Genomic DNA, 27,491 nt, shown 5'->3' on the forward strand with positions numbered 1-27,491 from the left:
CTTGGGCGTTCTCAGGACCCTGAAGAACAAAAATCCCACTGGTCTCTGGTATCCACTGAAAGTTTTATTTCTTTAGGATTTCATCCCAACCATTGTTTAAAAACCAAGTAACACACACCTGGGTGCAGGAGCTAGGAACTGCACCTCCCTCCTACTCACCATAGACAGCAGTGGGAAAGAGGGAGGAGGCAGGAGAGGTGGCTTAAATGAGACAGCAGCAGCAGTAATGGAAATGATGACATCACAGAGCCAGCTCCCTCCTCTCCCGGGCCCTGGCTGGAACTCCTATGGCTTGCAAGTGGGGAGGGATAGGTAAAACCCACCCTAGGTCCTCCCCCTCCTCCACCCCTCCTCAGATAGCCTCCTTGGGGGCTCAACCCATTTCTTCCCGCAGGAGACTGAGGCACATGGAGAGGAGGAAGTGGGAAGAGGAAGACACAGGAGAGGCAGGGAGGTGGCATGAATGAAGGCAGAGGTGAGGTGTGGGCAAGGCCCCAGCTTGGAGGCCCCTAGACACACGACCCCCATGCCCATCCTAGGGACAGATGAGGAAGCCACACCATCATGCAGCATTTGGGGAGATGAGGTGGAGATTAAGGCTGAGGGGCCCCAAGGTGGGCCGGGGTGTGGGCCTCAGTCGAAGCCGTGCCAGTCGCTGTGCTCCGAGTCGTATTCTAGCTCAGCACCCACGCACTTGACACCATCCAGCAGCATGGGTGTGCCATGGTGCCGGTCTGCAAGATAGGCTTCAAGTCAGTATGCCAGGCTGGACCACTGGCCCCACCCACTCCAAGAGGACCCCTCCACCTTCTCTCTGGGCTCTACTGCGGGGGGGGGGGGGGGATGGGGGGGAAGTGGAGACACTCACCAAGGAGGTGGGGAACCCCAGCCATGGCAATGATCCCTTTTTCAGACAGGAGGAAGGCAGAATCCCCTTTTGGCCAAACAGGCGCTTCCCTCCCCTAGCCAGATGCATGCCCTGCACTCTCACCCATGACGCGGGCCTGCACCACCACTCGCACACAGGTGCCTGTGCCACCTTCACAGGCTAGCAACATCTCCTCCTTGAGGACGCCTTCCTTGTGCGCTGTGTACTCACACTTGACGCTGTAACCTGTCCGGGCAATCAGCAACTCCATGGCCTCCAGCCCCTGCCCCCAGCACTCATCATCTCCCTCCTCCAAAAGAGCAAGGATGGCCCAGGACCCGTGCCCCTGGGGCTGGGGCACAGGCGTCAGAAATTTCGCATCCTTCAATGACCTCTACATGCCTCAGGCCTGTGGGCCACCCCATTAAGGTTCCAAGGGTCAAACTTAGGCTTCCAGGAGGAGGGACTGCTGATTCCCCGAAAAGGCAGGCAGGGAGAGGGAGTGATTGGAAAGGAGGGTGGACAGGCCAGGACTTGAGCAGATTAGGTGGCAAGAGGCAAAGGCCTGAGGGAGTTTGCTCAATCCACTTAAGGGTAAGGTATGAGGAGGTGGGGGGACATGTGACTGAAGCTGGGGCTCCGGCACATAGTGAAACTGACACCCTAGCCTATGGAGAGGGTGGAGGCTGAAGCTTAGCAGGGTAGGGAGAGGCAGCCCCCAGCCCAAAGCCCAGGTGGGGGCTAGGAGGGAGCCATGAAGTTCCTAAGGCTCCAGCAGGTTTCTCTTGAGGGACATAGGGAGGGAGGTCTGAAGGTCCAGAGCCAGCTCCTCAGTGGCTCCCATCATCCTGCTGAATGAACTATCAGGCAATGGGGCAGACATAGGCCAACAGTGTGAGTCCATGGGCTTCTGTCCAGGAAGTGAGGCCTGGGGCAAGGGACCTGCCAAGTTGCCACACTGTGAGCCCGTATAGAAGGCGTCATGTTCCCAGATGCTGAGTTGCCTGTCCCCCCTCCATAGGGGGAAAAGAGCATCCCATGTTCTCACTCCCATTCACTCCCAGGCCCTGCTGGAGGAAGGCAAGCCTCCAGCACCCTGAGCAGAGGACACACCTTCTGGGACAGGCATGATGCTGAGGAGCTTGAGGTGCAGGCTGGGAACAGGTGCCTCTCGGACGTCCTTGCTCAGCCTTTGCACCGAGGGCAGAGTGAAGGTAATCTCATACCTGTGCAGGATCTTCAGGAAGCCAACCTGCAGCAGGAAGGGTGGAGGAAGGAAGCACCTTCACTTACAGCCTCCCCCAGGGCCCACCCACGTCATGCCATCTATGATCCTGTGGGCTTTTGCACCTGTTTCCTTGGGGATCCTAAGGGGTCTATCTGCCCCCTCCACTCCAGCTGGTCCTCACCCCAAGCCCGGTGACTCCAGGTCTTTCCCTGAGGACCTCACCCCACAGCTGGGCCACACTCTTCAGCATCTGTCTCATGGGCCCCACAGCTCCTCAGTGGCCCATTTTATAGACAAGGAAATGGAAGCCAGGAAATGATAGGCTACAGCCCTCCTGGCCCCACTTACCATGAGTAGCCCAGAGCAAAGTACCAGCCACTGCCCAGAAGGGGCCATTCACCTGCCCCCATCACTACTATCACCTGCCCAGAGCCAATAGCCCTGGGTCAGGGACACTGGTCCTCCAGTCACTCATGTGGAGGCATGGGGCAACACAAACTGCACATAATGAAGGCTGGGATAGAATTAGAAACTGACACGAGACCAGCTGTGTCAGTCCAGAGCTGGCCCACAGACGTGGCACCAGCCATTGAACCCAGGCTCTTGCCTGCCTGCTGGCATCTGAACATGGATGCCTGCCTGCCCACTCAAAAGCGCACTGTGTCCAAAAGGCCCGACTCAGGGTCCAAGGAATTTCTTTTGTTCATACAGTGCTTGGCAACCAATGTTCTCTGGGATACATGCCATCCTTGGAAACTCCAGTTGTATGAAGGGTCACAAGCCAGGATGGCTGCTGAGCAGGTAGACTGACCGAGTGCCAGTCCAGTAGATACAGAGGTGCATGCTGTACCCACAGCTCACATGCACACACACTCTTCTGTTCATGCTCTCAGGGGCTGGAGGGCGCTATCCCTGGGGGCCAGTTGGGGTTGGCTGCATGGAACATTTAGCCTTTCAATGGGATCAGGCTGATGCCACTGCATGATAAAGCTCAGTCCGTGTGGCTCCCGCATTCTGCAGGTGGAGGACACACTTCTCAAGAGAGCTTTCTGGCTGGAACTGCCAAGGGTGACCCTGTGATGCAGCTGCACCACTTGCAGAATTTTCCAGGGGAAATACTCAGAGATGTGCAAAAAAAATACTCATCACTGCCCTCTTTATAACAGTGAGAAATAGAAACAGCAGTAACACCCGGAATAGGGAGCCAGCTAAATCAACGATGATATATATAATGGAATACAGTTGTAGAATCTCATGGAAAATGATTTACTGACAGAGGCAGGAGACGGTTCACAACAGAAGCAAGCAAAAAAGAGTGTTACACTGTGATACCAGCTTTTTGTTTATGGAAACAAAAGCTATAAAAAAAACTAGAATGACACACATCAAAATATTTACCATTGTTATTTCTAGATTCTAAAATTGTGGGTACTTTTAAATTTCTTTATCGTTTTCTCTATCTTCCAAAGTTTCTGTAATAGACATGATAGATTTTACAATGGAGAGTGGGGGAGAGGGAGAGATTTTTTCACCCAAGGATATTTTTCCCACTGATTTTCAGACAGAGTGGAAGGGGAGGGGGCGTTGAGAAAGATAGAAACATCAATGTGAGAGAGACACATCGATTGGTTGTCTCCCGTACATGCCCCAACCAGGGCGGTGGATCAAACCCACAACCGAGGTACATGCCCTTGACTGGGAATCAAACCCTCGACCCAAACCAGCCAGGGCTACTTTTTTTTTTAAGTTTTATTTCATTCTGTTTATTCCCTTGGGGAAGTTGTCCTAAGAGAAAGAGCAAGGATTGGGCAGAGATGGGTATGAATCTGGGCCACTCCTCAAGGTGGTCTCGATGGACCAGAAGGGCGCCCCCCCCCTGCCCCCCAGCATTCCTGCTCAACTTTGGAGCCCTGGTTTATTGTCCAACCTGAGGGTCTCACTCTCTGTTTCCCCCAATCCATTCCCTTCAGAGACTTTCTCCTGCCCCTCCCAAGTGGATGTGGGATCCAACAGTGTCCCAAGAGTTGGAGAAGCCACACTAAAGGGTATGTGAAGTGTGACCAATAAGAGGTGTGCTCCAAAGAGCAGAAAACATGGGGCCAAATTAGCCAGCGGTTTGGCAAAAAAGGAAAATAAAGTCATACCTTGTTATTAGCATAATTAGTCAGTCTCGCCACTGTGTAACATACATACATTCTTCCATTTTATTCTCGAACAAATTCTATGGGATGTGAATTCTCTTCATTTCAGAAAACAGGAAGCTGAGGTGAACTGTCCAAGGTCACAGAGCCTGACTAGCAGGCCTGGACCTGAACCCAAGCCTGTGACACCACAGCCTGGACACCCACCTTCCATTGCTATATTTAGGGTGATGCAGATGATAACGGCTCCACTCCACTCACCTCATTCAAGGTGACATTCTAAATGTATTCATCTCATTGCAGTCTCCTCACCTCCCACTGCACAGATGGGGAAACCAAGGCCCAGGGAGGGATAAAGATATGCCTATGGAGGCAGCTTAGAGGATGTGAAACTGCCACGCCCAGGAAGCCAAGCAGGGCTGAGAAGGAGGTGGAGGAAGTAAGACTAACGGTGGGAGCTGTGCACATACCTTAACCAGAAAGCTGCTGTCACTCTCCTGGGTGACCATGACTACTGAGTCATGCAGCTTCTCATCAAAGTGGACGTGGCTCTGGGAGCCCTCCGCATCGTGGCCTGCTGCAAAGCGGATGCTCCGGACTCTGGGCTTGTTGCCTAGGAAGAGTGGGAGATGGCTTCAGGGACTGCGGGCTTCCTCTACCCCCAGGAAATGACTCCTCCTTGTTGCTCCCCAAGGCCCTGTAAGTGCCCTTGACATCACCCAGCACTTACTGGCTGAACTCCTTTCAAGGCTAGGCCACATCCTACCAGACTCTTGGGATCATGAGGCTTGAGGCCCAGTCCTCCCATAAAAAATACCCAAAGAATGGGTGTCGGGAATTGGCTAATATCACACCTCACTTAAGGGGAATAAGGCTGACACCAGAGACAAGAAGAGACTCTCACCTAGCCCCAGGTGGACCAAGACCCAGCCCTGGCCTCAGGAAGCCTGCCCAGGGCTTTCCTCTGCAGGACCACGCCCCCCATCTCTGGGACCTTCTCTTCCAGGTACGCCTATGCCTGAGGTCCCTGCCTGCCCCTCCTGATGACCCCAACCTGGTCGAGGTGAGGGGCAAGGACAGGAACAGGCTCCTTGGGACCTGTCTGGGAGTGGGAAAAACAAAGGGAGGGCAAACCCCACACTGAGCCCACCACCTGGGAGAGGCTGCACTGCCCCTAACTCATCACGGATCACTGGCAGGAAAGATGGGAGAACCCAGGGGAGCCTCCAGGACTCTACCCAGAGACACCCTCTTCTGTGTAACCCTTCACAAGACCCTCAGCTGTCCCCAAAGGGGTCAGATTCTCCAAAGCAAGGAGGCAGGAGTTGAGACAGGCAGATATCAGGAGCCAATCCTGGGGGAGGTCTGTCTTACCAAGAGCATGACCCCAGTCCTCTCTGGCCCCCACAGTCCCGAGGCCTTCCAAAAGCCCTGCTCAGAGTCCTTCTGGTGCAGGGCCTGGCCTAGCCCTGGCCTGGGTTCTTAGAGGAGCCAGCCTGGTACTTCCACATTCTTTGCTGAGACCCCAGACCTGACCTTTAAATCTCACCAGCCTCCCTTGCCTAAAACCCTCCAGGAGCCCTTCTGACTCTGAATGAAACCAAAATTCCTTTCTGTGGCTCTACCACATCGCCAAGCTCAGTGCTCACCCAAGCCCCACATGTCCCCCAACCCCCACAGTGCAACACAGAGGATGGAACACAGGGACATGAGGGCACATACTTCCACAGACCAGCACACCAAGGGGTCCCCACATTCCCTGCTAGGGCTTGGGTGTACCCTAGGACCTGGCATAAACACTGGTGCAATTACTGATGTAATTTGTGCTCACATTCAGACACACACACCCCCACACACACAGCCAATGCAGGCCCCACAGGCAATAACACCCCTCTTACCAGCACCCGCTGGAAGACCCTGCAAAGCCCACCAGGCCAGGAAGGCACTCACCCTTGTTGGCTGCAGCCATGGATGCCCTCCCTGCCACGGGGGAGACACGCAGCTCCTTCTGGACCCTGCCGCTTAAGCTCAGCAGCCTCCCATGCTCCAAGGACACCAGCAGGAGCCTGTAGGGTAGGGAGTGGGGAAGGCATGGATCAGGGCCACCCATGGCCTGAGAACAGAGACCTCCCTTTAGGAAGGACCCAAACCCCTGCTGCTCTTAGCACCCCAAGTGGTGCCTGCATCCTCTAGCACAAGGAGCTCTGCCCCCAACTCCTCTACCCACACCCCACATTCACCAAGAGCTCTCACCCCGCCTGACACCCTATTGACCCAGGGCCCAACTGGCAGGCACGGAGCTGCAGCTTCTGGGTGCCAAAGCACCAGCACAGAACGCGTGTGCCAGGCCACCTGAGGCTGACAGGAAGGGCAGTCTGGAAAGGAGGGGACTTCTTTGGCTCTTTCCAGGAGCCAGTTCTAGAGCTGGTGACACCAAGGGGTGTACCCTCCTGCAGCCAGAGTCCACAGTGTTCAGGTCATACACCCAGTAAGTTGGGTCCAGGTCAGAGTCAACAGTATGCTTAGAGGGGAACAAGAATGGGGGTCTACATAAGACGTGTCCTTGGAGCTTTCCCTACTGGTGACTGACCAGGGCCATATACAGAACAGATGCCTGTGAATGGGGACTGCCCTCCCCAGCTCAGCTCCCCAAAAGCAGGCTGCCTCAAGGCAGGGACAGCGGAGGTGCCCAGGAAGCCTGTGTGAGCAGTCGGGCCCCCGTGGGCTGAGCTAGGATCATCTCAACATCAAAACGAATAATAAGTGCCGAAACCGGTTTGGCTCAGTGGATAGAGCGTCGGCCTGTGGACTGAAGGGTCCCGGGTTCGATTCCGGTCAGGGGCATGTACCTTGGTTGCGGGCACATCCCCAGTGGGAGGTGTGCAGGAGGCAGCTGATCGATGTTTCTCTCTCATCGATGTTTCTAGCTCTCTATCCCTCTCCCTTCCTCTCTGTAAAATATCAATAAAATATATTTAAAAAAAAAAAAAAACGAATAATAAGCATGCCAGTGTGGCTCAATGGTTGGGCAACCCATGAATCAGAAAGTCACAGTTCAATTCCCAGTCAGGGCACATGTCGGGGTTTCGAGCTCGATCCCCAGTAGGGGTTGTGCAGGAGGCAGCTGATCAATGATTCTCTCTTATCATTAATGTTTCTATCCCTTTCTTCCTCTCCCTTCCTCTCGCTGAAATCAATAAAAACATTTTTTTAAAAAAGAATAATGAGTGCAACTGAAGGAAACAGATGGAATACATAAAACTGGAGCAGTCACAGAGATGAGGAACAAAAGAAGAGAGAAAGCCAAACAAACAAACCCAAACCCTCATTTGTCACCACTGACAGTGACAATGCCCTAACTCTTTACTCTGAAAATTGGCAATAACGAGAAATAATTCAGCCTGTCTCCTGGCCTTTCCCGTAATGAAATTGCCTGGTGGTTAAAAGAAAGCTCTTTTTTTACAGAAGAATTCTCGCTATTAAATAACAAAGAAATGACCAAATGCCAGAAATTCTGCAACCCCCAACTTGTGCTGGAGGCAGTGAGTCAGTGGATGGTAAACCAGGAGGAAAAAGGTTGACAGAAGTAGATGCTTACAGATTCTCTCTCACATGTCACCAACAGATGACCTAGAGTTCTTAAGGGGAATGACACAAGTTTGCAATGGAGAGATGTAACATCAGCCAGTCATGCACCGGTTAATCGCCCCTCACTCACAATGGAACCTGACCACTGATACCTCCTGATGTGAGGCAGCACCAAATCACAGCACCACTGACAAGGACACAGCACCTGCCCAAAACATCTAACTTGCATCTAATCAAGCCCCTAGCTCCAACTTCTGGCCTATTGAAAACACAGAGGTTAGTGGAACAAATTAAATGACTCCACAAGAAAGCAATGAGACACACCCAGAAGGCAGGATAGTCTTTAGAACAACTGACCTGTTTTGTTATTTTTTTCCAAACTGCAAGAAAAATAAAGAGAAGTTTTTTAGATAGGGGATGGGCAAAAAACAGACTACAGGGCTGCTGCCTGTTTTGTTTTTATTGACTTTAGAGAGATGGGGGGAGAGAGAGGGAGGGGGAGAGAGAGAGAGAGAGAGAGAAACATCAATGAGAGAAATACCAATCTGCTGCCTCCCGCGGGTGCCCAACCGCCCTGCCTACCCTGCCCGAGGATCAAACCTACAACCTGGGTGTGTCCTGACCAGAATCGAACCGGCCACCTTTCAGTGTACGGGAGGAAGCTCCAACCAACCAGCCAGCGCCCCTGCCTGTTTTTTGTCAAGTTTTATGGGAACACAACCACACTCATTTGTTTACATATTATCTAAAACTGCTTTTGCAATAAAAAAAAATTAAAAATTAAAAAAAAAAACAAAAAAAACCTAGTTTGAATTGTTGCCACAGAGACCACATAGCTTGCAAGGACTAAATTATTTACTATCCGGCCCTTCACAGAAAAAGTCTGCCAACTGCTGTTCTAGATTAACACACAAAGAGACCAAGAAGGCAGGGTACTCTATGGGACAAATGACCTGGTTTTTTCCACTACATCAGCTGCAAGAAGAAAAACAAATGGGGTAAGGGGTTTCTAACTACCCATAAAAAATACATTTGGGGGATAATTAGAAAATGTGAATGGGACTGGTTCTTAAGACAACATTAAGAAATAAGGGCTTATTTTATTTGGTGAGATAATGAAATTGTATTCTGTAGAGAAGTATGTCCTATTTTTCAGATACACACTGAAGTATTTGGGAGATGAGTGACCCACGAATGATCTCAGCTAGTCCAGGGAATGAGGAAAGGAAACAAACCACAGATTGGTGGCCTCACAGTGAGGGGCTGGGCCAGCGGAGGGCATGACCTGGAGGTCTTTCAGGTGCTGAGCTGCCTGGGCACCGGCCTCACCTCCCTTTCCACTTCCCAGTTCAAGAAGTCCACCCAGGCCCAACCCTGCCTCCTGGGCACAGTGACCAGCTTGGGTGCCAGGAACCCCTGATTGAAGGAGGCTGCAAGGAAAGGCAAGGCTTGGGTCTCAGGAATGCAGGAGTCACCACAGCAGGTACAGCCCAGGCCAGCACACATCCCCACCCCTTGGAGGCTAGCTCCCAGGCCCCACTCAGAGTGCAAGGAGGGTTACTATGCCCTCACTCATCATCTCTGGCCTGGGCTGCTCTGGGTCTGCTTATCCCCAGGGATTCCGGCTCTAGGGGAGAAGCCTACCCCCACCCCATCCACTCCAGCCACCCTCTGAAGCTATGGACTCAAGAGTATGTGAAAAATGGCCACGAGCAAGGGGTACCAGATCACCTTCCCACTTTTTGAAGAGGCTGTTCCAGCCACACCTCTGCAGCCATGGGGGAATGACTGTCCAATGCTCACAAGATCCCTGCATCTCCCAAGATACTTCCTGGAGGCCCTGGTGAAACTCTCAACCAGTGGCGGATCAGCAAAGGCTCCTGGGGACTCTTCACAAAAACACTCTGACCCAATACTTGCAGGGCTCCCTCCCTGTCTTCCCCCACAATGCACTGCATGTTGCCTGCCCGAAACAATCCTATCCAGAACAATCCTGTCCCCCTGACCTGGATCTCAGTCCTAGCATACCTTTCTTAGGGTAGCACAACACCACACCCCTGCCCATCCCAGCATAGGCCTGAAACACCTTTAAAAGGATCCCCTTCTCATTTATGGGATCACTTAATAACTATGTTCCCTGCCTTTCAAAGGCAGTAACTGTCTTTGCCAAACTCTGTCTTGGCCAAACGCTCCCAGCACCTGGCAGGGAGAACCTGTGTTCAGTTCATATTTGTTAAATGAATGAATGACCAAACTAAGCGGAGCCCGAGTCGGGGCCTTGGCTGGGCCCTCTTGGCAATTCTTACCAAATGCTCTCAGGAAGAGGAAAGCCCTACCCCACTCTCTTAGCCAACTTCTGCCCTGGAGGGCAACCACCGCCCCATCTCAGAGTATAGCCTCCCACTAGGCATTCTTCTAGCCTTGCCACCATCAACTGGTGATCAACCCTTTCCATCCTTGACATGGAAAGCCCAAAAGGTAGGGCCTGCATAAAGCCAGAGAGTAGGACCTGCATCTCCTGCACTGACTAGCAGAGGGGGAGGCGAGTGACTTCAGGGGCCCAGAGCCAGGAAGAAGCAAGCCTCCTTTCTCACAGCAGAAGGCTGTCCCCTGGAAGCCAGGCTCTTCACACAATTCCTTATCGGAAGCAGGAGGAGGTGTCCAGCCTTCTCCTGCTGCACTGTGTCCACAGGGAACTGCGAGGCCCCTTCCTGTGCCAGCCAAGTCCTGAGTATGCCCCAAGTTGCACAGCCTTCTGGAGCCAGCAGGGGCATGGGCCAGGACATGGTTCCTGAGCCCAGCAGTCCTGGTCCAGATTCAAGCTGCCCAGGCAAATTACTTCACATCTCTGTGCCTCAGTTTCCTCATCTGTAACACAGGAAAAAGCAGTGGCCTCTTCCTCAGAGGGTTTGGTGTCTGAAGCTCTGACAACGCTCCCCAGTTCACCCCCATCTTTGCAAAAGCAAACCCCCTAAGGCCTGCTTTTTGAAGCAAAGGCAATTTCAGGGCAGCACTGTGGAGAGAGAGGACTTCAGGCAATCCTGGAACAGCCAGGAATGGCCCTCAGGGTGGGCCCCCCGGGACTTCAGCCTTCTCAGAATACAGTTCATGGGTTGAGGAGCCTCCCTCCCCCTTTCCACCTCCATCCTGCTGTCCTCCTCCTCCACTCCCAGGCCAGGCAGGTCCCCAGGGATTGACAGAGAACAGACTGCTGGAAGCCTGCTGTCCCCAAAACCAGAGGAACTCACAAGGCAGATATGAAGAATGTACATCCTGGAAAATACCCCCAGCCCAGCAAAAAAACGACACCTCTCCTTAGATGGGCTATTAACAGGTCAGGGGTGGTACCATGGACAAGCCACAAGATGGGGAGGGCTGGAAAGCTAGAAGAAGGGCCTTAAGGGCTTCTTTGGCTCTCAGTTACTCTCAGGGATATTGGGGGAAACTTCTTTCTAGAGGACAGAATGCTGCCAGCTCAGGTCCCTCTCACTTTATAGAGAATTGTTGCTTCAAGGTTACCCTATCCAGGGCAGGGCTCAGCCAGGCCCAGTGAAGCCTCTGGCATGAAGAACAGGCCCAGGGACAATGACAAGTGAGTAGACAGATGGACAGTTATACAGAAACCCAGAGTTCTCAGCCCCTTAGACTCCTGCCCCACTGGGTGCTGTCTGTTACTCCAGGCTGTTCCACACTGGGGCCCAAGCCTCCAGACTGGGAAGGAGGACCTATGGCAGGTGGAGCTCCAGAACCCGCCACCTTCTTGGGTTTCTAGCTCAATCCCCAGTAGGGGGCATGCAGGAGGCAAATGATCAATGTTTGTCACATCAATGTCTGTCTCTCCATATCCTTTCCTCTCTCTAAAATTAATAAAGACATCTTTTCTTTAATTGCTCAAGCTTATAAAAAGATTGCCCATTGGGGCCACTGACCTGCTGGCTCCAGAACCCAACAAAGACTGAACACAATGGGGACCCACATACTTAGACCAATGCCTGGAAAGGTAAGACTGGAAGTCAGGTATGGCTGTGGCAGTTTTATATCAACTCAGTCTGGATGTGACTCCATTTCCTTGTAAGGATAGGTATGAGTGTTCTCTCTCTCATCCATCATGCCACACCCTCCTATCTCCCCAAGAAGAGCTGCCTTCCTCTATCCAGCATCCCCTCCCCACAAAATCCTACCCCAAGCCCTCAGCTAGAAGGTGCTTAGATTCCCTCTAGCGTCCAGACTGCCTGCCCCACCCTGGTGGTCCCAACAAGTAAAGGCCAGGCAGGGTCCAGGGTTTGTCAGCTGCCCCTGACTTTCTTCAGTTCTACTGCTTCCTAATGCCAAGAATCAAGAGGAAAGGCAATCCAGTGCCTCCTTTCTCAGTCCAGCAGGGCCCCTGTTCATTAACTGGAACACTGGTTCAGAACCTAAATGGAATCCCTCCTGCAGCCTCAGGGCCAAGTTCCTAGATGCACCAGGGGGCCAGGTGTAGGGCCCTGTATCTTCTCCCGCCTCCATCCCCATGGATTTGGCGCCCCCATCCCCGCCCCATTCTCATTCTCACCGAGGACAAATGAGGGTAAAGGACCCCACCCCCACAACTCCCCATCATATCCCTCCGGTCTGTGAGGCAGCGGCTCTGTCTTCAAAGATAATCCTGTGCCCTCCCCACCAAGACCTCTGTTGACGCAGTCTCTGGAGCCCGCACTCCCCGACACCACCGCCCTCCTACCTGAGGGTGCCGAGGTACTCGAGGCTCAGAGAGGGTACCCGTCCAAGGTCACACAGCGAGGCAGGGGCTGTAGCTGTGGGGGGATGCTGATGGCGCTGACCCCGTGACGCCCCCGCCGTCACAGTGTCACACGTGCCCCGGACAGCGTCCCACAGAAATATCCCAGCTACACCAGCTGACGGTCACCACGTCCCCGGAGCCGGGCATCTCCCCAGCTCAGATGCCAGAGAGCCCTCCCCAGCCCGGCCCCGACAACGGAGCGCCCCTCCACCGCCCCAGCCGCATGGGGTCTCAAGCACCGACTGCTTAGGACACAGGCTCCGCTGGGAGGGGATCTCCGCGAGCGGGGAGGAACCAGCAGGTAGCGGAAGGAGAGGCAGTCTTACCGTGCGAGGCGCACCCCGGGGCCGAGCCCGGACTACCGAGGCGGGGGCAGTGGCGATCGCGGGGGCAGTGGGGGTCTCAACGCCGAGCACGAGGAGGGAGTCCAGAGTGGCACCCACCCGCCTCTCGGGCACGCCCCCGCCTCCGCCCATTGGTGGATTGCTTCAGACCAATAGGCGGGCGCCAGAGAACCGCCAACGGGCGTTGCGCGACTGCATCACATGCAGGGCCATGCGGCTGCGCAGTGCGAGCCCTCACTTAGGGCCGGGGGAGGTGCTGTGATGAAGGCAGCGAGGCCGCCCGACTTAACCTGAGGCCAGCGTCGGGCAGAAGGGAGATAGGCAAGGAAGAGTGCTTGGAGTAGGTCCCGCCCGCGCCCCACTTTCCCCTGTGGAGTTTGCACTTCCGGCCTCTGCCTCAACTTGGAAAGGGCCTCCCCTAGGCTCTGCCCCCTACAGCGGTCGTAAGGCGGGACTCAGGACTAGGTGGGGCACACGAAAGTCGCTCCCTAGCTTGCTTCCGCCATCGGTTCGCGCATCTCTAGGTCCAGTCCAGGAGCTGCTCTGCGAGCCCTGGGTTTTGGCCTCTTTGCCTCTCACCCCTATCCCGTCTTGAAGGAAGCGATCGGGCGCGGACCTGAGACTCCTCCTGGGAGCCCTGCACGCCGAGATAAACATCAGAACAAAGGAGGCACGCGGGGTGGGGGTTGGGAGAACCTGGGGCCCTCCGGGACCGCAGCCTCAGTACCGGGTCTCCAAGGAGGCAGTCGTCATGGCAGCAGGATGCAGGATGTCATGGCAGCGGGATGCCCCTAGCTCAGCGCTGCAAGGTGGGCTGTGGGCGCCTGCCCGGAGTAGAGGAACGAGAGGCAGAGGGTAGCGGTGGGAGAGTCTTCAGCGGCTCTAGCTGCACCTCCGCCTTCCTATCCTTAAACACCTCTACACACACACACACACACACACACACCATTTCCTCCGCCGAGACAGAGTCCCTAAAGTGCCCGCAGGGAGCCCTCCAGAGCATGCAGCGCCCTCCTTCAAACGTGACTAGGAGAGAGATGGCCTGAGCGGCTGAGGTCCTGCCTCCTTTCAGAAGGAACGGATCTCTGCCGTTGGGGAGCCTCCAAGGCTCCTACCCTGTGCTTTTGTCTGCACGCTGTTGGCAAACTAATCTTCCTGAGCTATTGTCTCCATCGAGTCCTACCCTGCTGCAAAGTGCTCCTTGGTTTGCGACTGTCTCGACTGTGTCCAGCAGAACCTCACAAACTTTTTAGCAGCATTTTTGGGTGACTCCTGTGCATTCTGGAGTTTGAGATGCTGTCCTCAGGTGCTGGCACTGGGAGATTTCCACACGGCCCACCAGCTCCTGCCAGATGCTCTCTCACTACCCAATCCCACGTTCCATGCACTCTACTATGCTCCCCCTCCAATTTGTCAAAGTAAGAAAGGTTCAACCTGCAGAGAATTTGTATGAGTTTATTTGAACCAAACTGATGACAATTGCCAGGAAGAAAAACCTCAACGGATTAAGAAAAATGCTCCGCAAAATGGCAGTTCTGCGCCCAGCTTTATACGTTTTAATAAAAAGATAAGACATAAGTGGATTACATGAAATCTACTGGTAATAGATTAGGGAGGTGAGACAAAGCAAAGGCGGGGGGTGGTGGGGGGGAGGGCGCGGTGCGCTCGGGGGAGGAGAACCCCTGGGATTGGATAAAAGGTAAAATGATAGACACATACTTCTTTTACATAGGTGGGTACAGGATAGTTAACAGTCAACAATTTCATGATTGCCCTGACCAAGTGGCTCATTTAGTTAAGCATTGTCCCATGCACAGAGAGGTTACCAGTTTGGGCACATGCCCAGGTTGTTGGCTTGATCCCCAGTAAGGGACGTGCAGGAGGCAGCTGATCAATGTTACACGTGCTCCCACCCTCTCCCTCTAAAAATAACCAAAAAAAAAAAAAAATCAGTAAAAACATTTTTAAAATAAATTTTTAAAAATCCCATTATCATAATAACAGTGAGGGAATTTGTGGTCTCTGCTCTGGTATGGTTGTTGTACCCAAAGAGGTCCAGAAAAAGGGAAATTACCTTGACATTCTAAAGGTATGTTATCATATGCCCTAACCGGTTTGGCTCAGGGAATAGAACGTCGGCCTGGGGACTCACGGGTCCCAGGTTCGATTCCGGCCAAGGGCATGTACCTTGGTTGCGGGCACATCCCCAGTAGGGGGTGTGCAGGAGGCAGCTGATCGATGTTTCTCTCTCATCGATGTTTCTAACTCTCCCTCTCCCTTCCTCTCTGTAAAAAGTCAATAAAATATATTTAAAAAAATAATAATAAAGGTATGTTATCATAGATGCCAAAAGACAATAAACAGGCTCAACTAAGGTAAGGATTGACCTTTGTGCCCTAGCCGGTTTGGCTCAATGGATAGAGTGTTGTCCTGTGGACCGAAGGGTCCTGGGTTCGATACTGGTCAAGGGCACATGCCCAGGGTATGGGCTCAATCCCCACTAGGGGACATACAGGAGGCAGCCAATCAATGATTCTCTCTCATCATTGATGTTTCTATCTCTCTCTCCATCTCCATTCTTCTCTGAAGTCAATAAAAATATACTTTTAAAAAAGAAAAAAAAAAGGATTGACCTTTGTCAGTGAGGATTCTAGCCTAGCCTAGGACTTGACTACCCACCATAAACTGTTTTTAGTTAAAAAGTTTTCATCTCAGACCATTCTATGTGGTTATTTTAGGTCTCTGAGTAGGTAAGGCCACTACACAGGCCTCCCCTGAGCTTGTCAGGTTTAGTACGTGGCCCCTTTTCATCTAAAAATTGTACTCCCCTGTCTATTCTATTCTTCAAGCTATAAAATTGGCAGACAGTGGGCCCAAAACTGCAGTTGTATTTAGTTTATCTTAGGTGGGCTTTTAAAAATTCTAATTTTTCTTTTCCTCCTCTTCCTCTTCCTCCCCTCCCTCTTTCTATTCTTCCTCTTCCTCTATTTATTTCTCTTGAAATATCAGAAGATCTAACAAGATAGACTCACATTCCAGCCTGGCACCAAAGGCTGGCACATCAATTTGCCATAGTTCCCACCAATACCTATTTTCTCACATTAATTTTCTTTTAAATTTTTATTAATTTCAGAGAGGAAAGGAGAGGAAGAGAGAGAGAGAAACATCAATGATGAGAATCATCCATTGGATGCTTCCTGCATACCCCCTACTTGGGATCAAGCCCAAAACCCAGGCATGTGCCCTGCCCAGGAATTGAACTGTGATCTCCTGGTTCATGGATCAAAGCTCAACCACTGAGCTATACTGGGCTTCTCACATTAATTTTGCCTTCTGGATCTGTGAAGATATTTGATTTCATATACCTTCCTTATGCTACCTTCCCACCTGGAATGCCATCCCTATTCTCCTCTCATGGGCAAAACTCATCCTCCCTTCAAGAACAAGGCAAGCCCTGACTGGTTTGGCTCAGTGGATAGAGCGTCAGCCTGGGGACTGAAAGGTCCCAGGTTCGATTCCAGTCAAGGGCATGTACCTTGGTTGCGGGCACATCCCCAGTAGGGGGTGTGCAGGAGGCAGCTGAGCAGGAGGCAGCTGATCGATGTTTCTCTCTCATCGATGTTTCTAGCTCTCTATCCCTCTCCCTTCCTCTCTGTAAAATATCAATAAAATATATTTTTTTAAAAAAAAGAACAAGGCAAGGCCTGCCTTTTTATGTCTTTCTAGCTAACTTCTCAAATCCATCCCTGGCTCTTTCCAACACAGACTAGCTGCTGACTGTGGACTGTCTGGTGCTACAGCAGTCCTTCTCTGATCTGTGATTTAGCTTTTTGTGTTTTCAGTTTCCTGCCATCAACCATGATCCCAAAGTATTAAATGGAAATTTCCAAAAATAAACTACTCATGAGTTTTAAATTGTGCACCATTCTGAGTGCACAAAGAAGTCCTGTGCTGTCCTGCTCCATCCTGACAGTGATGTGAATTCACACTATATATGCTGCCCACCCATTAGTCACAGCAGTCAACTCTGTTATGAGATTGGTATCAGAGGGACCACTGTCACATAACTTTTAGTACAGTATCCTATCTAATAAAGAGGGAATATGCAAATTGACCATCATGCCATCACAAAGATGGCGGTACCCATAGCCACAAGATGATGGCTCTCAGTCCCCTCAGCCCCACCAGAGTCCCCCAGTCCCAGGGGGCTGCAGGCATGCCACTTGCCTGCTGCTGGAGTCCCCCAGTCCTTTCAGCCAAGCCGGGGGGGGAGGGGCGGGCGGGCGTGGCAGGCGCACAGTGTGCCAGACCTGCCCTCAGCCCCTCAGCTGCCCAGGGTGGGCCTGAGGCGCAGGCAAGCCTCAGATGGTGGCTGCCCAGCTGCCCAGGGCCACCCGAGGCTCAGGTAACCAGAACCAGCCGAGGCTTGTGCTGCCAGCAGTGGCAGCAGCAGAAGTGTGATGGGGGCGTCGCCTTCCCCTGATTACCAGGTTGCCTCCCACCCCTGAGGGCTCCCAGACTGTGAGAGGGAGCAGGCCAGGCTGAGGGACCCCACTCCAGTGCATGAATTTTCATGCACCGGGCCTCTAGTATTGTTATAATTGTCCTATTTTATTTTATTTTTTTTAAATATATTTTATTGATATTTTACAGAGAGGAAGGGAGAGGGATAGAGAGCTAGAAACATCGATGGGAGAGAAACATCGATCAGCTGCCTCCTGCACACCTCCCACTGGGGATGTGCCCGCAACCAAGGTACATGCCCTTGACCGGAATCGAACCCGGGACCCTTCAGTCCGCAGGCCGACACTCTATCCACTGAGCCAAACCGGTTTCGGCCTATTTTATTATTAGTTATTGTTATTAATCTGTTACTGTGCCTAATTTATAAATTAAATTTTATCATAGCTATGGATGTGTAGGAAAAAACAGTATGTGTAGGATCTGGTACTCTCCCAGGTTTCAGGCATCTTCTGGGGGTCTTAGAAGTTAACCCCTGTGGATAAGGGGGGACTACTGTATGTTGTAGTGTATATTCTAGTACATTTCTTGGTAAACATATGGATGCATTTCTCTTGAGTATATATTGAGGAATGGAATTGCTGGAACATTGGTTTTATAATATACCAATTTAGAGTGAACTACATTTCCCAGAATTCTCTTGTATGTTTCCAATTAGAGTGGTCCACAACAGACATTTATGCATGAGATTTGGAGGACAGAAGAAAAGCAGTGGCTATATTGGTTTTTACACCTGCAAAGTCTAGAGCTCCTGCCTATCTACTTTGTTGCTGATCTGCTGGCTCATCTCATTGGCATGGTAGCACCCAGGCCCATAACTACCCCATCTTGCCCTGGATTCTCCTTCAGCTTCTCTGACTCCTGGGCCAGATAGGAAAGGGCACTGACTTCTCCAGCACGACACCCACATCATCAAATTTGGAGGCAGTGGGAACTAACATGAGTTCCATTTTTTTTTCAAGGGCTCCAGCTTGTGCTCATGGATTCCAACTCATCCATTCTCTTCCCCACTTTATATCCATCCTCCCTTCCCAACTGCCTGACCTGTGAACTTTGAGCTCCAGAATCAGATGCAAAAAAACAGCCTACAGAGCCTCTTTAACAGTTACCTGACGCCAAGTCCCTGTAACAAATTCTTTCTGCTTCTCTGATTGAACTCATACAATAGCATAGGCATATGCTTAATTTTATATGAAACTGCCAAACTGTTCTGAAATGTTTGTACTTACACTCTCAGCAGAGTATGAGAGCTCCAGTTGCTTCACATCCTCATCAATATAAGAATTAGCAATTTTTAAAAAACACAACACTGCAAACCAAAGCAGGGCAATGGGCCACCAGACTTCAGCCTTTGCTCTGAACCATGCCCTTGGAGATGACAATTTCACAATATCTACCAAGATTGCAAATACATGTACTCTTTTTTTAAAATATGTTTTTATTGATTTTAGAGAGAGAGGAAAAGACAGGGAGAGAAAGAAACATCAATGTGAGAGAGAAACATTGAATGGTTGCCTCCTGAACATACCCTGGGTATGTGCCCTGACCAGGAATCTAACCAGCAACCTTTCAGTGCACAGGACAACACTCAACCAACTGAACCACACCAGCCAGGGCAAATACATGTATCCTTTGACCAAACAACCCCAGTTCTAGAACTTATTGTGCAGATATACTATACACAACATTAAATCATGAATGTGTGAGGTTTTTCATTTAAAAGATTAAAAATAAACCAAGTGTCCATAAAGGACTGATTAAATTTGGTACAGACAATAGAATTTTATTTTGGAAGTTTTCAATGTACATACTGTTATGGAAAAATCTTGCATTAGTCAAGGTTCTCCAGAGAAACAGCACCAATGGAAGGCAGAGATAGATGAGTTAGCTCATGCAATCATGGAGGCTGGCAAGTTGCAAGATCTGTAGGATGAGTCAGCAAGCTGGAGTCCCAGGAGAGCCATGGTTTAGTTCCAGTCCAAAGGCTGGCAGGCTCAAGACCCAGGAAGAATTCATGCTTCAGTTAAAGTTCAAAGGAAAAAAAAAAAAAAAGCCCATCTCCCAGTTCAAAGGCTGTCAGGCAGGAGGAATTCTCCCTTACTCAGGGACTACACAGCTTTTTTATTCTATTCAGGCCTTCTTCAACTGATTGGAAGAGGCCTCCTCACACCAGGGAGAACAATCTGCTTTATTCAGACTACCCATTTAAATGTTAATCTCATCCAAAAACACCCTCACAGAAAACACCCAGAATAACATTTGGCCAAATGTCTGGGCACCCTGTGGCCCAGTCCAGATGGCATATAACATTGACCATCACATATCTAAAAAAGATCGCATTGAGTGGAAAATCAAGATACAGAAAAGAGCCTTTTGCCTTGTTGCTACAGAGAGAGCAAGATGGGTCACCAGCAACTCTACTGGAGCCATCTGAGGAAATTTGGCCAGGGTTCTCCTTCTTGCCGCGTCTGTTCAAACCGCCAGTCTGATCCGGAAATACGGCCTCAACATATGTCGCCAGTGTTTCTGTCAGTACGCGAAGGACATAGGCTTCATTAAGTTGGACTAAGTGAACTTCCATGAATGGGTCATTCAAGACATCTACCTTATGACAGAATGCTATCTTTTTGTACGTAAAATAACTTTTAAAAAACGTTCAAAAATACAGAAAAGAGTGGGTAGTCTGCTTCCCCTTTATGTTAAAAAAGATGGGGGTAAGATAACAATAAATGTGCATATTTGCTTGTATTCACATTAAGATACTATGGAAGAATATGCAAAAACTAAAAAAAAAAAAGGTTATCTATTGGAGGTGTGGGGGACCAAGGAGAGTTTTCACTTTTTATGTTTTTGAAAAATATATGTTTTTTAATATTTTTATTGATTTCAAAGAGGAAGGGAAAGGGAGAGATAGAAACATCAATGATGAGAATCATTGATCAGCTGCCTCCTGCACGCCCCACACCGGGGATTGAGCCTGCAACCTGGGCTTGTGCCCTGACCAGGATTCGAATCTGTGACCTCTTGGTGTATGGGTCAATGATGCTCAACCACTGAGCCACACCAGGCAGGCTTATATGTTTTATAATGATGTGTTTGACCTATTCAAAATATTAAGTAACAAAAAATGTTAAATGTCTTTTTATGTGCCTTTCCCCTTCTAGGATTGTGAAAATGGGATGCAAATCATGTTTTATAGTCATCCTTGTGTTCCTGGTATTTAGTACATAGTAAACACTCAATAAACATTTGAGGAATTAATGAATGAATGAACCAGAAGAAATCTAATTTAGTGTGGATCAGAAAGGGTAGGGGAGTGAGGAGCAGAGTGGGAGGAATATGGTAGTGGCTGTCAGAAGGGAAGCTTAGAGAACAAGAGAGATGTTTAAAGACGAGTTATAGACATAAAGTGTGATGTAATCCACCTTCATATTTGTTCCCAAGAAACATTCAATAAAATTCTCCACTGCTTTTGCTGTTTGATCTATAGGGTTTTGAGATATTAAAACAGACTCAAGCATATCTGGATAGTAGGAATAGGGTGGGGGGACTCAAGGAGGAAGAACCTCCAGGATCTGGCCTAGCCTCTGCTAATGGAGGTCAGCAGTCTCTTAAGGGGGTAACCCCAATCGCTGAACCTGCATTCTGGGTCCATTGTGCTCCTGAAAGGCAGAACCATGCCCTATCCCACATCCTGATCCTCAGACCCCTCTACAAACCATTCCTTCCAGCTCCACACACAGGAGCATGCAAATATGGTCCATGGATGAAAGGTTTAGAGAACAGAACACTGGAGACCCAATGCAGACTATGGAGAGAGAACAGTGCTAGACTGGGTCAATATGTGTACAGGCTGCGGTTAATTTGGGTAAGACAGAGGACAAGGCTGAAGCCAGTGTTTAACCTAAGATCAGACTGAGTGCAAGAGAAGGGCACAGACCAAGGTCAGGAATAGTCATCAGTTTTTATTTTTATTAATTTAGGAACTCAGGTAAATAGAATTGGACACCACATAATCCTTATTTTTTTAATGGTTCAGAACAATAAATAACCTCACACTTGTTTCTCCCCACTTATGAACTTGTTTCAGCCCATTTATGAACACTTGTAAACCCACCACTTTCCCTAAGAACTAAAACATTACAAATAACTTGTATCTACTAATGTGCCTCTTGCATCTCTGCCCTCTGCTTTCTCTCAGAAGTAAACCCTATCCTAGATTTTATCCTCCATTGCTTTTTCCTCCTTGTAGCCAGCTTCTAAAATGGCTTCTATTGATCTCTGCCTCCTGGTATTCAAACCTATGTGTTCCTCTCCCCTTGAATGTTGGCTGGATCTACTGACTTATTTCAAATAAATAGAATATGATGGATGTGATGGATGTCACTTCTGTAACTGCATTAGATAAGACTATAAATTCCACCTTGCTAGCATCTAACTCTCTCCCTTGCTGAATGACAAGTAAATGAGGGCAGCCACCAGCCAACAACCAGCAAGAAAACTGAAACCCTCACTCCAACAGTCCACAAGAAACTGGACTCTATCAACAACCAAATGAACTTGGAAGTGAGTCCCTCCCCAGTCAAGCCTTCAGATGAGACTACACCTCTGGTTAACACTTTGATTGCAGCCTTGTGAGAAACCCTGAGGCAGAAGATCCAGCTAAGCCATCCCCAGACTCTTGAGCAACAGAAAATGTGAGATTAATACATGCTGTTTTAAGCCTTTAAGTGTGTGGTAATTTGTTACTCAGTAACAGATAACGAAAACAAGTTATTTTCAGTTCTTTTGCTATTACAAAATGTGTTGCTATGAACATTGCTATACATGTGCCCCAGAACACAGAACACATGAAGCTTAAGTTTCTCCTGGGTATATGTTGCATATATGCCTAGGAACAGAATTGTAGGGGGTTTAGGATTTACAAATGTTCAATGTTACTGGTCAGAGTTAGGGTCACACCATGGCCATGGTATCTTACTCAGGGTTGGGAGTCAAGCTTGTCTTCAGTCCATAAAACTTGGGATCAGTCTGTGAGCAGGGTTGAGAGTCATTCAGAGGACACATTTAGGAGTCAGTTCACGAGCATGGTTTAGGGTGAGAATGTGGCTACATTTGGAGAGAATTTGAAATCTGGGTTTGGACAGAGTTGGAGGAGACTATGAGGGTGGATTTGGGGGTCGGTCTAGTAGGCCAGAGTTAGAAGTCAGACTCTCCTAGTGCAAAAGACCTAACAATGTAGTATCATCAACCTACAAAGCAGTGGCCACCCAGGGCCCAGCTGCCCACAAGGTAAGACCCATTCTGGGCGTAAAAGGCCCTCAAGGGGTGAAGGGTGCAGCAAAAGGGAGGCAGGACCTCACTGCCCACAAGGATCCAGGCAGAGAGAGAAGGTTAGCACAAGAAAGAGAGCACAATGCTTTTAATGGGGGCAGCCTTGTCCCATATTCCCCAAATATTCTCAACTACACCTAGTGGGAGGGGAGGGCGATTCGGTGTAGGCACAGCAGATGTCTTCCCCACACCTGGCTGAACCCATTCCTCCTCCCTTCCTCTCCAGCAGCTGCCCTCCTCCAGACTCCAGATGGGTCCCAGGTAAGCACCCAGGAGAGGCCAGGGACTCCCTCAGCTGCCTGGGGCAGCTTCCCCATGGCCCAGGGCACAAAGAACTAGCCTAGATGGAGGCATCACTGTTCTCACAGCTGGATGGGGACCCGGTTCTAGTAGTGCGGACCCAGTGGGGGGACCATCCCCCAAAGCCCAGCACAGGGAGCTCCAAAGTGGAGCCCCTGGTGTCTCTCACTGCTTTGGGGTACACACCAGGTCTCCGCACACGGTTTCTGGGTTCTGGAAAGTGGTCCATTCTCCTGATCCGGATGGAGTGGAAGGAGGTGGCTCAGTTCCGTGCTCAGATGTAAGGGCTCCTGTCCCACCGCCCACTCACCATGCTCACCCTCACCCTAAGGGAGGGGCTCCAGGAGGCTCTTAGGAGCTGCTGGATCCGCCCACCTGCCCGCCCCGTTAGTCTGCGTTCTGTGGGTGCATGGGCTGTTCTGTGGGTGTGTCAGCCTTTTTAGGGCTCTGGCAGATACTGGGGCATCCCTGCACGTCCTGAGCAGCCGCTCAGCTCACCGCTGCTTCCGCTCGGCTTGCTGGAGCCGGCGGGAGAGGTCGTCGATGCGCACATTCTTGAGCTGAAGCAGGTGCTCCAAGCGCCGCACCTTCATCTGCAGGACCTGGGCGGCCGCGCAGAGGTCAAACCCAGGGACCCACTGCCCTCATCCCGTCCTCCACAGGCCCCAAGCCCCCGCACCTTCCCAGTGCTCTCACCTGCACAGTCTCCTGCGAGGCCAACAATTCCTGCTCCTTTTCAGCAATCTGGAGGATGAAGCTTGGGTCCCCGTGCTGCATCTGGCTATACCCAGGACGCCGGGGCACCGGCTGCCGGCCCCCCCTGGGGTGGGAAGCAGCTTAGGGGCGGCCTGGCCCTCATCTTTCCAGTGCCCCTTGGCCAGGTCTCCCCACTCCCCTACCCCATTCCTGCCTTCTCTACTTCCTTACCTGGTCTGGTAAGGTCAGGAAGTCCCAGTTTCCTTACCTGAGCTGCCCCCCTCCCTGGGGGTCCTGGGCACCTTCCCCTCGGGCCTTCTGGGACAAACCTGAGAAGAGGTAAGTGTTGGACTAACTCTTCTGGAGTCCTATTTTCCTGTCTTTTCCTCCTCCCTCCCCCCCGAGGAAGGAAAGGAGAAAAGCTTTCCCTGGGAGGGAGAAAAAGTAAAAGGCACTTTACCCACATCCATGTAGCCACTGCCATCCTGGGGAACCAGCTCCTAAAAGAACCCCCGGGTCCACTGTGAGCTCGTGCTCCCCCATCCCCAAAGGGCCGCATGTCCCTTCCACCCACCGTCCCCCAGGCCAGGCTCCCTTTAACCAGGCACCCTTCTTCCACACTTATCGCCAAGGTGGGGGCTTTCTGCAGGCTGAGAGGCTCCCTCAGAGCAGGGAGAAGTCTGAGTAGGGTGGCACCTGTAAGGAGCCCGAGCCCTGCTTCCTGCGTCTCCGCCGCTCTTCCAGGCGCTGCCTCAGTGGAATGAGCACCAACTCCACCACGCCGGGGGTGCACTGCACAATCTGGTGCATCACGTCCTCTGGCACCGAGAAATTCAGCTTGTTCAGCACCTTCCTGGAAGGTAGACACAGGGATGGCAGACCAAGTCCTTAGGAAATGAAGTGAGGGAGGTGGGGGAGAAGAAAAGGGGTGCAGCAGTTGCTGGGCTAAGTGCACAGCCCTGGGGAAATGGAAGAGCACCATACCTGAGCCCTTTTCTTGGGTGTCCCAAGTTACCTTTCACCTCCCCAATAGAAGAGTCCCTTAATGTTGTCACCAGACAGTTCTGTCTGCCTGGGCTGTGGAGACCATAGGAGGTGGAGGGGCTGGGGCAGTCCTTCCTGGGAGCCCAGGGTAGGGGCCAGAAATCCTGCTAGTGTACCCAGATATTCTGCTACCTGTTCAGGTGACCCCAGTTGCTGAGCTTCTGCTGGAGAGAGTTGGCAGGGACATAATTGTGCATCTCCACCATCTTGGGGAAGTAAAACTTGATGACTTCTGCAACCAGAACTGAAGGAGTAGGAGTGGGAGCAGACATGGAAGATGGGGGATGGGAAAGGAAGAAGAGGAAGAGAGAACAAATGGGTGGAATGGGAGAATCATGGGTGGCAGAGTGGTGGGGCCAAGTGGAGAGGTGGAGATGTGGAAATGGAAAAGGATGATAGGAAGAGAGGGGCGAAAGAGGACAGGGGAGAGTGGGGAAAAGGAAGTGAGATCAGTGACCAGCTGGAGACTAAGCTTCCAGCACACTCCAGAGGGGCTATATTCCTTCCCCATTAACTCAGGGCATTTGAAAACTGTGGTCTCTGATGTTCTGATAGAGAAGGACTCTCCATGGGAGCCCTTCAGGATCCTGGGTCTCCATCTTAGGCATTCATATAGATACATACACACACACACACACACTCCAACACCAAAGTCCCAGGAGAAAGTCCCAGATTCACACAGACATATGTGATAAGATCCCTTTACAGTTATGCACATAGGATAGAATGTGTAGACACACAGAGTACATACCTGTCCAGACACACATAGCACACACATACACTACACACATGTCCAAGCACACATATAGCACACATGCAAACACACAGAGATGGACACATACACATATTTCCATCACTGGAGTTCCAAGAAACAGTCACCAACATACACATGAAAGCACAAAGAGTCACACATTAAAATCCCAGGAGACAATCGTAAACACACAACCACCTACACAATCACAAAGCAACACATATGCACACAAGACTCCCCTACATACATACAGGACAAAATGTGTCAATACACATATGAGCACACACACACTCTGACTCCCATAAGATAAACATATAGAATATAGCAATGTGCATGCACACACGCAGAGATGCAAAAATACATACACAGGTATGCATCTTAGTCATTAAGTCCCATGAGAGAGTCACTGACTCACACACTCAGACTCATTTCTGCAATTGAAGTCCTAGGAGATAGACAACCCCCCAAACATGCACACCACATACGTACACAAGCATAAAGATATGTTTGCACAAAGACCCCTTGTACACGTGCATACACAACAGAAATGTGGACATACACAGGCGCACACCTCCGTCACTGAAGTCCCGGGAGAGATTTCTCTTGGGCCGGGACAGAGGGATGTTGTCTATCCACAGGTACAGCTGATGCAGCGCCTCCTCGTCCACACTGCCCGCCATTGGCAGCCTCGGCAAAGGCAGGCTGATCCAGCCGTGCAGCGTCCAGTCCCAAACTCACGGCCGCTCAAGCGTCTCCTCCCTCGCCGCCGAGGGCGTCCAGACCCGCTTCTGCCTCTCTAACCCAGAGACTCCCGTCCCAGCTGGGAGAGGCCATATTGTTTTCTGAAACCATGACAACCATCCTTGACTCCAGAGAGCAGAGGCTTCTGGGAGTTGTAGTTCGTCCCGGTTACCTCCTATCAGGCCTCCAGATTTGAAAGGCGATTATAGGTGGCCTTGTCTTCCCCGTCTCCCAAGAAGAAATAATTTTTGCCCTCGCCACCTGAGGACCAGCTACTGGCTCACTCTGGGTCCTTCCAAAATCAACCAGGCCCCCAGAACCCTACACCAGCATCCCCAGGGCTGGGACCCCCTTCTGGATTATTTAGCGGTCCCAAGTGAAGGCAGCATCTGCTGCTTCCCACCTGGACTTTGTGATGGTACCTCCTTGCTGGATTCCTCCTCAAAGCTCTGTGCTCATAGGTCCATCCCCACTCCCACCCCCCACCCACCCCCCATCCCCATCCCAGTCCCAGCAGTATTCTGGTTGGGCATTTAGTGCGAAACCCAGACTCCCAGGGAGAACACCAGCGCTCAAGGCCAGTGCCTTGGGCAGGTCATTTAATTCCTCCCTATTAACCTCCTTTGTAAAATACTGATAGTCCTCACCTATTTGTTTCAATGGGGTAATAGGGAGGAGAATAGGAAGGGTATTTATAGACCTGTATTTGTATGTGGACTGCTGGAACAGGAGTTTATAGATATAAGAGCTGCAAGAACTCCACATCCCTCATCTCCATCCAAAAAGCTATTCTTCCATGGGTTAGAAATTGACTTCAGCAACCAGTTCCATTTCAAGAGGGCTACCTTTAGCAGGATTAGGAAGATGGGTGCTTCCTTAGTAAAAGGGCGCAGAGTATAAGTAAACAGCAACTTCAAGGGTCATCCTGGGGAGAACACTTGCTTCCACACTAACGGTGTAGCTTTGGGCGCATTACTGGACCCTCCCTGTGCCTGTTTTCTCATGGTTTTACCTACTTCCTAGGGGCTTTGTAAGCATCTAAAGTGCTTAGCACAGCACCTGAGATGTGGTGTTATCAAAAATGAGATGATCTGCCCTAGCCAGTTTGGCTCAGTGGATAGAGCGTTGGCCTGCGGACTAAAGGGTCCCAGGTTT

The 27,491-nt window shown here is 50.8% G+C and overlaps 2 protein-coding genes and 1 pseudogene across 8 annotated transcripts; 1 reads left to right on the forward strand and 2 right to left on the reverse strand.

The window, feature by feature from the left end:
* Nucleotides 1-44: 44 nt before the first annotated feature.
* ADISSP (adipose secreted signaling protein) lies at nucleotides 45-13,873 on the reverse strand. Of its 5 annotated transcripts, none has more exons than XM_080685654.1 (7): nucleotides 13,677-13,873; nucleotides 8,183-8,205; nucleotides 6,188-6,303; nucleotides 4,708-4,850; nucleotides 1,982-2,120; nucleotides 992-1,114; nucleotides 45-734 (listed from the first exon to the last, which is right to left on the reverse strand). In XM_080685654.1, exons 3-7 carry the CDS (start codon nucleotides 6,204-6,206, stop codon nucleotides 634-636), a joined length of 525 nt encoding a protein of 174 aa, XP_080541780.1. In that variant the 5' UTR covers nucleotides 6,207-6,303; nucleotides 8,183-8,205; nucleotides 13,677-13,873; the 3' UTR covers nucleotides 45-633. The 5 variants fall into 5 exon arrangements, with proteins under 5 accessions (XP_080541780.1, XP_080541777.1, XP_080541779.1 ...); XM_080685651.1 differs by lacking the exon at nucleotides 13,677-13,873 and adding an exon at nucleotides 12,932-13,079; XM_080685653.1 differs by lacking the exon at nucleotides 13,677-13,873 and adding an exon at nucleotides 12,546-12,875.
* Nucleotides 13,874-18,898: 5,025 nt separating this feature from the next.
* SPEF1 (sperm flagellar 1) lies at nucleotides 18,899-26,460 on the reverse strand. 2 transcript variants are annotated; one of them, XM_080683487.1, is made up of 8 exons: nucleotides 26,167-26,460; nucleotides 24,977-25,088; nucleotides 24,497-24,653; nucleotides 24,261-24,300; nucleotides 24,069-24,129; nucleotides 23,801-23,924; nucleotides 23,603-23,706; nucleotides 18,899-19,996 (listed from the first exon to the last, which is right to left on the reverse strand). In XM_080683487.1, exons 1-8 carry the CDS (start codon nucleotides 26,273-26,275, stop codon nucleotides 19,975-19,977), a joined length of 729 nt encoding a protein of 242 aa, XP_080539613.1. In that variant the 5' UTR covers nucleotides 26,276-26,460; the 3' UTR covers nucleotides 18,899-19,974. The 2 variants fall into 2 exon arrangements, with proteins under 2 accessions (XP_080539613.1, XP_080539614.1); XM_080683488.1 differs by lacking the exon at nucleotides 18,899-19,996 and having other exon boundaries at nucleotides 21,424-23,706; nucleotides 26,167-26,381.
* On the forward strand, nucleotides 19,871-20,039 carry LOC308255696 (small ribosomal subunit protein uS14-like; annotated as a pseudogene). The gene has a single exon. The product of its transcript is annotated as a small ribosomal subunit protein uS14-like (transcript).
* Nucleotides 26,461-27,491: the final 1,031 nt, after the last annotated feature.

Source organism: Plecotus auritus (genome assembly GCF_963455305.1).
Source record: "Plecotus auritus genome assembly, chromosome: 8".
Lineage (NCBI taxonomy): Eukaryota > Metazoa > Chordata > Mammalia > Chiroptera > Vespertilionidae > Plecotus > Plecotus auritus.